Consider the following 11,565-nt stretch of genomic DNA (forward strand, 5'->3'; position numbering starts at 1 on the left):
AACAGGAGTCAATTCTGGGAAGAAGTTCTGTTTGCAGAACTTCTAATGTCCTGGAACAACGCATGCAGAGTAAACAGGTATTCTCCAAAAACTCCAGCTCCCTTTTAGGGCAGCAGGCGCCCAACACCACCCCACCTCTCAGGGAACAAAGGGAAGAAGATAGGATTATTAGAACACTGAAGCCTAAAGAAAGGCCCCATACAAGTGAAAATCAGATCTCTGAAGAGGGAGCACCAGGCAAGAGGAGTTGGTGTGCCTCTGAGAGGGTGACATACAATTGGTTTGCCAGTGATGGAAAATTAAAAACAGGATTTAGCAACTGCTATGGGAAGAACTGGTGGAATGAGGAAGCACTGCTGAAATCCTGCTGACTGGACATGATATTAGCCAGGAAACCCATATGTAACAAACAAAAGGAGCAAGTGATTTTTCCCTCCTCCAGCCTTCCAGTTTTCCTCTGGTGTCCTTTATTGTTGAAGTGGAACAGGCACCTGGGTTGGTGAAGCAGAAATGTAGTTTGTAGGGTACCAGCCCCAGCATTATAATGTGGTTGGGTTTGGAGCTGAGACTATTACTTTATAAGTGACACAGATTCTGTGCTATATTTTTAGGGTACAGCGGGAAACAAAAAATATTTAAGGATGTCAGAGGAACGTTATTACAAGAAATTGGGATATGGGTAATAGAATGATTCTTCTACAGGGAAATCAAACAGGGAATCATGAAGCAATTCAGAAGTTGGTAACAGCAGGTGGTTGCTATACTGTCCTAGGCAGTTGAAGTTAGCAGTGTTTCTAGAGCTCAGAACCGCTAAGGGCATCCAGAGGGCTCTGAAATTATAATAGGGTCTTCATGGAGGGAGCTAATCAGGAGAGAAAGATTCTCTGGCCAAGGAGGAGGAGCAGCTGCTAGGAATAACACAGGAAGCAGAGAAAAGTGAGGAGAAATACCCTACATTCTCTCTCCTCTCTCCACTCTTGTGTCAGTGATTCCCACTGCCAGATCGATCCAGAAGCCAGCGTTCAAGGAAATGGAGTCCCATGTGATACAAAATAGAGAGGGAAAAACAGAGAAGATCTGAGAGCAACCAAGCCACAGACCAGTGAACTACTTTTTCCATTTATGTCAGTGGTACCACCAATTTCCTGACTTCCCTGCTCAGAAGCCCCCATATCTTTAGTTTTCTCTACCTCAAGTGTCACCTCTAAACACCTGATCTGTAGTGTTTCCTCTTATAGTGTCTCCACTAGCTGTCTTCTTCATTACATTGGTCTAGCTTAATTCAAGTTTTCCTCACTGCGGATATGGATTACTGTAAAATTTTCTTCCTAACTAGTCTTGAACCTCCAATTTTTACTTATCTCCCTTCCCCAATCCCACCTAGTCACACACACGTACACTCTTTGCAAACACAGCCAAGTCACACCAACTGCTATCTTTAAACTCTAGTGACCATCAAAGGTATGACTTTTTAAATTTGTGACCCTTTCTTACTTTGTGATACAAGTGAAAGCCAGCCAAGGCAGTCACTTTTGAAAACCTAATATCCCTAGTGAGAATTAAAAAGTTGTAAAAGATACACATTCCCAACCTCTAGAAATGTACAAAGGGAAAAATAGGAACAATTCCCATGAAAAAATAATAATTGAAACAAACAGAAATAAGTGCAAACTAATGCTCAGTTAGCTCTATTGGTAAGGAAATTTTTTTTTTTTTAAACCAAGTACAAATAGCTATTCATATAACAATACATGTCAGTTATTTATTGCTCCAAAACTTAGTGGCTTGAAACCACAATCTCAATCATTTTATTTGCTTATAGTTTTGCAACTTGAGCGGGGCTGGGCAGAGACAGCCTGTCTCTGTTCCACATGGAATTACATGGAGTGACTCCAGTGGGCTGGAGAATCTGCTCCCAAAATAGCTTTCTTTACATGGTTGGAGTTAGTGGGGACTGTTGGCTGGCAGTTCAACTAGAGTTTTTTAGACAAGGCCTCAGTGCTTCTCCAGTGTTAGGGTGGGTTTTTCTTTTTTCTTTTTTTTTTTTTTAAGATTTATTTATTTATGCATACAAGAACTGGGGCATAGGCAAGAGGTGTGGGGGGAATGGGGGAGCAGGGAGGTGAGAGGATTCACCAGAGACAGAGTGGGGAGCAGAACAGGCGGATTGACTGAAATACACAGTTCGGGGGAGCAGTGGGTGAGACAGGTGCAGTGCTGCGACACATATGTTAGCTCCCTGGTCAGCTGGGGAGCGAATTCATGCTGTAGTGGCTGCAGACAGCTTCACAGTACTGCCACTTAACCCCTTGCGCCACCTGGGAGGCCCCCAGAATGGATTTTTCACAGCGTGGGAGTCTGAGAAGTCAAACTTCCAACATGGCAGCTGGCCTCCCCCAAATGCAAAAGTAGAAGTTAGTAGGTATTAAGGCAGATGCCTAGAAAGGCACAGCATCATTTCCAACACACACTATAAATTAACATAAGTCACCAGGTCAGCCTAAGAGGGAACAATCAAGGGTATAAACTCTGAGATTCATGGTTCACTGGGGCCACCAAAGTAAATCTACCACAGAATAGTTTTTTCCCCCCAGTGGCCTGCAGCTGGATATTTGTCATCACCTCAAATTTTACTGATTTTTTTAAAGTAAGCTTTAAAAAACTTATTTACAATAGCATTCAATCTATATGACTGACAGGTCATAGCCCTAATTACAGTCATACAAGTGTAGGGACAGGGACATTTTCTGAGGAAATGCGTCATTTGGCAATGTCCTCCTTGTGCTAATGCAACAGTAGTAGTGAACTGTGAATGCTTAGGCACCATGAGGAACACGAGATTAAATCAAACACAAAGCAAAATGGCAGACACATCAAGAGACAGTAAACGTAAGATGTATAAGTTGGCTCTAGCATAAATGCCTCAGCATTGTGACAGCTACCGCATCTCTAGATAATAGAAATGTTGGGATCACCATCTAGTATGTGGTAGGTCATTATCCAAAACACTTGTGCAACACTTGACTCTAGTACTAATCCATTCTGTCAGATGCATTCATAATGATCCCCATCCCGAACTAGCAGTGACTGGAATAATTCCAGGCTATTGTATCTTTACCAAACTGTACTTTGTTATTCAAAAAGCACTGTTTGAAAAACTTTGCAATGACACAGATACAATAGACACACACCTTTCTAAGCAGTGCTTTTTTTTTGCATCTTTTTGTTTTTTGTTTCTGGTTTGGAGGAGAACCTCACCTCAAATACTTGTAGGAATTTTTTCCACTTCAAGAAACAGAACACCCAAGCAACAGAGCGCAGAGCCCAGACAATAAAGACTCAATTATCTTACACAATAAAGTCGAGATAGTGTAACAGGGTGGTCCCAGGAAAGGGGGAGGTTCCCTGCCCCACCCAAGGGAGGGTGGAGCTGAGCAGGAAGAGGAGAAGCTGCAGAAGAGACTGAGGAAGGAAGCAGGATGGAGCCAGGAGACCTGGAGGAGGCGCATGGAGCCTAGAGACACGTGAAGAAACTGCGCTTGTCTTTTGGTCGTGGACTGGGTGACACAGATGTGGGTGAGACCCGGGGAGAGGTGACCATGGCAGCTTTTATCTTGATGTTGATTTTGCTCTTTTCCTTCAGGGCTTGTCTGGTTGTTTCTGACTCTTTTCTGTGGGTCCCCACTGAAAGATGCTTTAGACTTGTGGCAGGCTTTGGGGCCTTGCTCTGGGCCGATCCCATATGGATGGAGTTTTACCCACGAGGGGACGGGTAACTTTGGGTGCTTCACTTAGAAACTAGACTCTTTGCCTTACCTGTATTGTTTCCTAGTTTTATTAAAGTTCCTTCCCATTAAAGTCTCCTATGTTTTGTGTTGATGCGGCGGATGGCAGAACCCACTTAGAATAGACAGGTTTGCGGGGTTTGGGCTGACCCTCTCCCTGTCCTATAACAATAGGTGGTTCCAAAACATGGTGCAGCCGCTCAAAGTATTCAGGATATTTGTATCTTTACATTCAACCACCTTCCCCATATTAGCTTTTCCTTTTTAGAGTTGTCCCCTCAAGGTCACAACATACTCCTCACACAACCCAACTTAAGGAAGAGAAAAGGCACAGCTCTCTTGCCCAATTGTATTTGTGCAAGCGGCATCTCCCTTCCCACCTTCTAACAAACCTAACTTTTTTGAATGTTAAAAAAAGAAAGCGGGGCCTCCCTGGTGGCACAAAGTGTTAACCACAGCTCTATGAAGCTATCTGCAGCCACTGCAGCACAAGTTCGATCCCCAGCCAGGGAGCTACCCACATGGCACAGCAGACCTCTCCTGTCTCGCCCACTGCTCCCCTCAGCAGTGTACTTCTGTCATTCTGCCTGTTCTGCTCCCCACTCTGTCGCTGGAGAATCCTCTCACCCACCGCACCTGTAGCCTAAACCCCAGCTCTTGTATGCATAAATAAATAAATATTAAAAAAAAAAAAAGGAAGAAAGAAAAGGGAAAGGTGAAGTCACCTCACGAAATGTTGTCTTTTAATCTTGAAGGAATATATTGCATAGGAGCTGCTTTCCCCAATTTCTGTCAGACTCCAAACTATCCTCAACTTTCACCACATCTGCGATTGTTAGAGTGAGAACTGAACATCACTGTGCTGGGAAAAGCCACGCCAGGAGCAGTCAAGACAATATGAAGGCTACTTTTTAATCCAATAAATCAGAACAGAATCGCAAAATTAAAACAGGGAGGGAAACTCCCTGGGTTCACGCAGCCCTCAACGGCCTGCGCTCCTCTCAACTTCAAGCCCCGGAAACCTCTCTGAGTGACCTTGTAACTGTGACCCCTGAGTCGTCTTACCCACTTCAAATATGGCCGCCAAGCGCCAGCGTCCCTTCACTCGCGAGCGAAGCGACCGCTCTGGCTTCCCGCCCATTTCCAAAAGGGCTTCCTCACCGGGGCCGGCGATTCTGAATGCGCAGGCGCGAACAGTGCTGTTTCCGGCAAAATGGCGTTGCGGTTGATGTACCAGCCCCGGGAGCTTCTGCGCCGGTTACGGCCCGGGCATCGGGTAAGGAAGCCCCGGGCTGAGCGCCGGGATGCCGCCCTGCCCCTGTGACCCGAGCCAGGGACAGCTCTTGCTGGAGGCCGACGCTAACCTGCTCGCCGGGCCCTGCGGCTCGTGACACCCGGTCGCGGGAGGACATGGGTGGGTCACAGCGGGGACCCCGCGGGCTCAGCGGCCTGGTGCCGTTGTCCCTTCCCGGGAACAAGCTTCACCCCTGCTAAGGAAATCTTAGTCTCGACGTCTGGGCCGCGGGTGCGCCTGAGATCCAGGAGTCACAAACTGCATGCCTGCGGGCCAGCCACCTGCGCGCGGAGAGCGGCAGTATCCCGTGGGGGCAGCCAGCTTGCTGCTTGGGGTGTGAGCATAACGAGCATCTACTCCAGACGAAAGAGCTTATCTTCCTTTTACCCTCTCAGTTCCACAGCGTCGCTGGTCTCTCACATTGGCCCCGGAAACCCCCGGCCGCCTGCCTCCTGTTCCCTGCAGGCCAGTGCCCCGGGCGCCCTCGCTATGCCCTTCTTGTGGCCCCGGGCCCCCGAGGCCTCAGTACTTCTGCTATCTCGTTTGCCGAAGCCCAGGTAAGAGGCCTTCGTTCCTGGAACGTTAGGAGTGATGCTTCTTGGTTGCTTGTTTTTATTTTGTTTTGAGTAAGGAAAAGACCAATGTGGAGCAGAGTTCTTGTGCACACTCAATACAGCATCCCAAAATGATAGCATCTCTTGCTTGGGATAGATTTTCAAATCAGTGGGGAACTGATGCAAGTACAGCAGCAGAGATTTACAAGAGTGGTTTATTAGAGTGGTTTTAGAAAAATCCTGACTTGCATATCGAATACATGATTTCATGGCTATAGTATTTCTGAGGATCGATATTTTTGGTCTTAAAAGCTAAGTTATTATAAAGAAAAATTATAACTGTAATAGTTTCGACATCATATGTGTAACATCTTCTGGTGATGCTCAGATGACTGAACGTTTGAAACTGATAGAAGAAATAACTTCCTGACATGAAAGGAAGTCATAAAATCTTAGACTATAACATCTTCATCTCTAGAGGGAAAAACAATGTCCTTTCTAAGCTTGAATTATGTGGCTACTGTAGGCTAACTTGGGAGAATGAGAAGTAGGGAGTCAAAGAATAACGTGGTACTGATTATCATAAGGAGGCCCTCAATTTCTGTATGTACACCAACTGAAGATTACACATGGCTTCCTTTGCACAGGTTCAGGCCCCTCCTGCCGTCCCTGCAACTCCCTTACCTGCAGTCACTGAAGTGACTTCCGGAGAGACCGCAGATGTAGTCCAAGCTGCTGCAGAACAGAGCTTCGCTGAGCTGGGCCTGGGATCCTACACCCCAGTGGGACTTATCCAGAACTTATTGGAATATATACATGTTAACCTGGGCCTACCTTGGTGGGGGGCCATTGCTGCATGTAAGAGGCATACATCCTGGACAAAGATAGAAGAAATGGGGACAGAACTTTTTTTTTTTTAATTAATTAATTAATTTTTAGGATTTATTTATTTATTTATACAAGCACTGGGCACAGTCAGAAGCGCAGGAGGGTAAGAGAATTCACCAGAGCCAGAGCGGGGAGCAGAACAGGCAGAAAGACCGAAGTACACTGCTGAGGGAAGCAGCGGGCGGCAGGAGAGGTCCGCACGCCATGTGGGACCCTCCTCCGGTGGCCGGGGAGCAGCCGGGGATCGAACCAGCACCGCAGAGGCTGCAGGCAGCCTCGCAACCCAGCGCTCAACCACTGCTCCACCTGGGAGGCCCTGGAGATAGAACTTTAAAGATGGCATTCTATCTTTGCCATACATGAGTGTATCAAGGAAAGAGTTGCCTAAATTTGTCAGAACAGCAAATGATTTCATATGAGGCTCATGAGTCTTAGATGCACTCTACTTATATTTCTTAATGGGCTTTATTAAACCATTAGGTCATCTGGAACTCGAGCAATACAGTACGTCCTCAAAGTCATTTTGTTCAACATTATTATTGATGAGAAAACAATTGAAACCAACTTTGAACAAAGCCACATTGTTGGAGGACCTGCTTTCACCTTCTTGCTTCAAGTCTAAGTTTCCAAGAACCTGTAATGACATTAACTGAGGATTTAATGTTGAGATATTTGAATATGAGCACAGGGTTAGAGTAAAGGGTGATGAAGTAAGGATGATGAAGTTGTCCTGCTCTATGAAAGGAGAATGTTAGGCCTGGTCTTTCTGACCTCAAAATTGTATAGGCTAAAACCGTACTTTAAATGCTCTCTTCTGCATCTTATTCCAGCTGTCATCCTTTCCCATGTCTTCTATTTCTCTCTTCATACTGCCCTACTCTGAAAATATAAACATGCCCAAGCTTTCCATGTTTTGTGACAGGGATATTCCTTCCCTTCACCCATTAAGTACTAATCTACCTTTCTCCTTGTCGTAGCCGTTATTTAAAATATTCTGCATCCACTGGGCTTGCTTTTTTCTTTGTACTCTTCCACGTTCAGCAGTCGGACTCTTACTAATACCAAGTCATTCTAATTGCCAGTGACCTCATTATTAAGTCCACTTTTCTCTTCGATCTTCACATTTCCCCACTAGACACTTTAGACTTCAAAGTCTATCCTTTTGTCACATCCTTTCCTGGTTTTTGTCTTGTCTTTCTGACCCCACCTTCCCATCATCATTGCCCAGTGCCCTACCTACCCCTCAATGCTAGTATTCTGGGTTCCATCCTTAGCTCCCTTCTCTTTCCACTCCAGATCATCTATCATAATGTTGCTCTAGCCTAAAGCTACATCTGCCCCCTCCCCGCCACCTCCACCAGTCTCTTCTCAGCTCTTCTTGCTTGTGTGCAGATACATAATTGAAATAAATATTTGTTGGGGTGGTCAGAAAGTGTGATGTGTAAGAAAAATATAGAGAGTCTAAAATAATAGACTACCAGATTGCCTTCTACTCTAAGGATTTCTAAATCTATGGCTTTTAAACTTCATTCCTAGAGTCCCAGCTTTCTGTAAAGGTGCCTCTGAGCAAAGCAAGTCCAGAACTTGAACAGTCTTATAGCCAGATTACCCCCTTATCCAGGGCGGCTAAATTTTATCTGTTTTATATGTTGGAACTACACGTAGGGTTGAAATTTAAAAAAGATTCCATTAATAATAGAAGTTTGGAAACCACTCATCTAGAAAAGTGGTTTGTGCCCTTTTTGTGATTTGCTTACAAAAGTTAACCCTGGACTTTTTTTGCAATGTCAAAGGACTAAGCTTTCAAGGAACTAAGTCGAACACCTGCCCCTTTTGGAGGGGCCTTTTGGGCCAGACAGTGTGGAAAAACTGGACTAAGAGGCCCTCTCAATGAGGACCTAAAGACTTCAAACATTTAGCTACGGAACTGCTTTAATTTTACTTTAATCCTAGTTTGTGTTTTCCAGGTACAATCCTTGCCCGCTGCCTGGTGTTTCCTCTCATTGTGAAGGGGCAGCGAGAGGCAGCCAAGATCCATAATCATTTGCCAGAGCTCCAGAAGTTTTCCACTCGAATCCGAGAGGCCAAGTTGACAGGAGACCATGCTGAATGTGAGTCATTTGCAGAATGAGCTGAGCATGGGAGAAGATCACACTTGTACTTTTCCTGACATTCTGCCAAGGGGAAAGGAACAACCTAAATCACGAGTTGCTATAGTTGGGCAGGTTCTAAAATTTACCTGCTTCGTGGGCCAAATGGTTCCAGTGACTGGCTGGGGTCAGTTAGAAATATCATAGTCTGGCCTCCCTGGTATGCATGGGGTTAAGTCTCAGCACTATCAAGCTATCCACAGCCACTGCAGCATGAGTTCGATCCCTAGCCAGGGATCTGACCCACATGGCGCAGCAAACATTTCCTGTCTTCCTGGCAGTGTATTTCATCTCCTGCTCCCCTCAGCAGTGTATTTCAATACACAGTGTATTTCAGACCTCCACCTGTTCTGCTCCCCACTCTGTCTCTGGTGAATACTATCATCCTGCCCCCCACCTCTGGCCTACACCCGAGCTCTTGTATGAATGAATGAATGAATGAATGAAATCTTTAAAAAAAGAAATATCATGGGCTAGGTGAGGAAGGTAGTCACCTCCACCCAGGTAACTGTTGGGTAACCCAACTATTAATTTCCCTTCACTTGGCAGTTTACAGGGCCTCCTCGGAGATGGCATTTTACCAGAAAAAGCATGATGTTAAACTCATGAGACCTCTCATTCTACCTCTGACTCAGGTAAGCAAAGACATCTCCCTTCTTATTTCATCCTGAACCATTCAGAGTACCTGCTCTGTGTTTCCCGTGCTCCAAAAAGCAAGTGGTGGTGATGTTATACATAGTTTCCAATAACAGAATAATGAAAATGTCCCCTCTGCTAAAGGTTCCTGATACTGTTATCTTGTTTAATAGGCCCCAATCTTCATCTCTTTCTTCATTGCCTTGAGAGAAATGGCCAATCTTCCCGTGCCGAGCCTACAGACCGGTGGCCTCTTATGGTTCCAGGATCTCACGCTATCCGACCCCACCTATATATTACCACTGGTGGTCACTGCTACAATGTGGGGTGTCCTTGAGGTAAGCCAGGTTGGCTAATGGAGGAGGAAGTGGTTGTACACAAAAGCCATTTTTCACTCCCTGGTGGAGTTGATTAGCAGGAATTATGAACCCGATTCACTAAAACTAACTTGGATTTGCTATTCCTCTGCCTTTTTTGATGTTGTTTTTTGCAGTTAGGTGCTGAGACTGGTATGCAAAGTTCTGATATTCAGTGGATGAGAAATTTTATCAGAGTGATGCCCCTGGCCGTCTTGCCCATAACTATCCACTTCCCCACGGTGGGTTATGACTTTGGGACTGTTTCCTGGTTCGTCCACCTATCCTAACTGTCCCCCAGTAGCAGCCCAGGGAGGCAGCTTCTGAGTACCTTCTCTTTCTTTTCCTGCAGGCTGTGTTCGTGTACTGGCTCTCCTCCAATGTGTTCTCCCTGGCCCAGGTGACCTGCCTCCGGATTCCAGCTGTACGCACTGTACTTAAAATCCCCCAGCGTGTCGTGCATGACCCAAGCAAGTTACTTCCACGAGAAAGCTTCATAAAGAGCTTCAAGACAGGTAACAGCCTGTCCTCCACCTAACAGGACCAGGGATAAGTAGTTTGAAGTGGGTACTGCACTGACCATCTTGCTACTCTTCACACAGGCTGGAAGAATGCCGAAGTGGCACATCGGCTGCGAGAGCGTGAACAACGCTTGCAGAATCATCTGGACCTGGCAGCCAGGGGTAAATCACCCTTTCAGACTAGTTCTGTCATTTGTTTCTTCCTTACCTTTGTTCATCAAGATTTATTTTCTTCTTTTTGCCCAGGTCCCTTAAGACAGACCTTTACCCACAACCCTCTGCTGCAGCCTGAAAAGAATCACCCTCCCAACACCCCTAACAGCAGCAGCAGCAGCAACAAACCAAAGTCAAAACAGCCCTGGCGTGATACACTTGGTTGAATTCTATTCCCAGCTCATACTGGCAGGAATTCTGTCTTTTCGAAGACTCAACCTCAGAATAAGATTTGACTTTGGGTCGTTGCTCCGGACCTAGAAACTGAGGGACATGGAGATACTCATTTTAAAAGTGAATTCCACTACAGGCCCTACACCTAAAGCAAAAGAACACTGGGGAGCCAAGTGAGCTTCCCATTCACAGAATTAGTAAACCTCTGTCCTGTGTGCTACTTGTTGATACTCATTAAACAGGGGAATGGATTGTGTTTAAAAAAAATTTGGGGTAGTGATGGCTTCTGCTGGCTCTGGTCTCGGGAAGTGTTGGAAATTGGCATGCAGAGCTTGGGCCCCCATCCCATAGATGGGTAGTTCCTTCCTCACTTGCATGGTGCCTATGGTTGAGGCTTATCTAAACAGAATAACCACATTTATTTGCCCATGAAAACCTATAAAATATCCTTCAAGAAGATGTGCTCAAATTCTTAGTTATCACTAAAAAGAACAGGTTGATCATAGTTTTAATCTAACATTTTACTGTAGCAGTTTAGGTGTCCTTTAGTGCGATCAGTTACATCAGTCTTCAGCAACAACCTTGAGAAGGAAGAAATTCTCTTGTACTTTCAAGACATTATGTAAGATCAAGTTGCTCAAAATTTAGAAACATAACCTGTTTATTGCCCAGCACCTCTGACAGTTTCATGTCTCTCTAAAGGAGACAGGAAGTTTGGAGCATTATTGGCCCTTTTAGAGGAAAAGAGTGGATCGGCACACCCAGAGTTGAGTGATAACACATGGGAATGTGCTATTAGAACAACCAAACCCACACGTGACGTGCTCCCCACAGTCTGCTTTATCATCCCTTTAAAAAAAAATCTGGAACAATATGTAGCAAAACAAATAAATTACATTCCACCTCTCAAAAAGCAAGTTCAAAGGCTGTTGAAGCCAAAGGAGTGAGCTTTCGTTTTCAGCTTCCCTGGCTCCAGCCAGTAGGAGGCAAGAGA

The 11,565-nt window shown here is 45.4% G+C and overlaps 1 protein-coding gene across 1 annotated transcript; it reads left to right on the forward strand.

The window, feature by feature from the left end:
• Positions 1–4,998: 4,998 nt before the first annotated feature.
• Positions 4,999–10,564, forward strand: OXA1L (OXA1L mitochondrial inner membrane insertase; the record flags this gene model as incomplete). Its single annotated transcript, XM_084241302.1, has 10 exons — positions 4,999–5,061; positions 5,475–5,636; positions 6,281–6,491; positions 8,489–8,632; positions 9,221–9,306; positions 9,481–9,645; positions 9,801–9,905; positions 10,016–10,178; positions 10,266–10,346; positions 10,431–10,564. 10 exons carry the CDS (start codon positions 4,999–5,001, stop codon positions 10,562–10,564), a joined length of 1,314 nt encoding a protein of 437 aa, XP_084097428.1.
• Between the last annotated feature and the right edge of the window lie 1,001 nt (positions 10,565–11,565).

The sequence above is a fragment of the Talpa europaea genome, assembly GCF_964194135.1.
Source record: "Talpa europaea genome assembly, chromosome: 8".
Classification (NCBI taxonomy): Eukaryota; Metazoa; Chordata; class Mammalia; order Eulipotyphla; family Talpidae; genus Talpa; species Talpa europaea.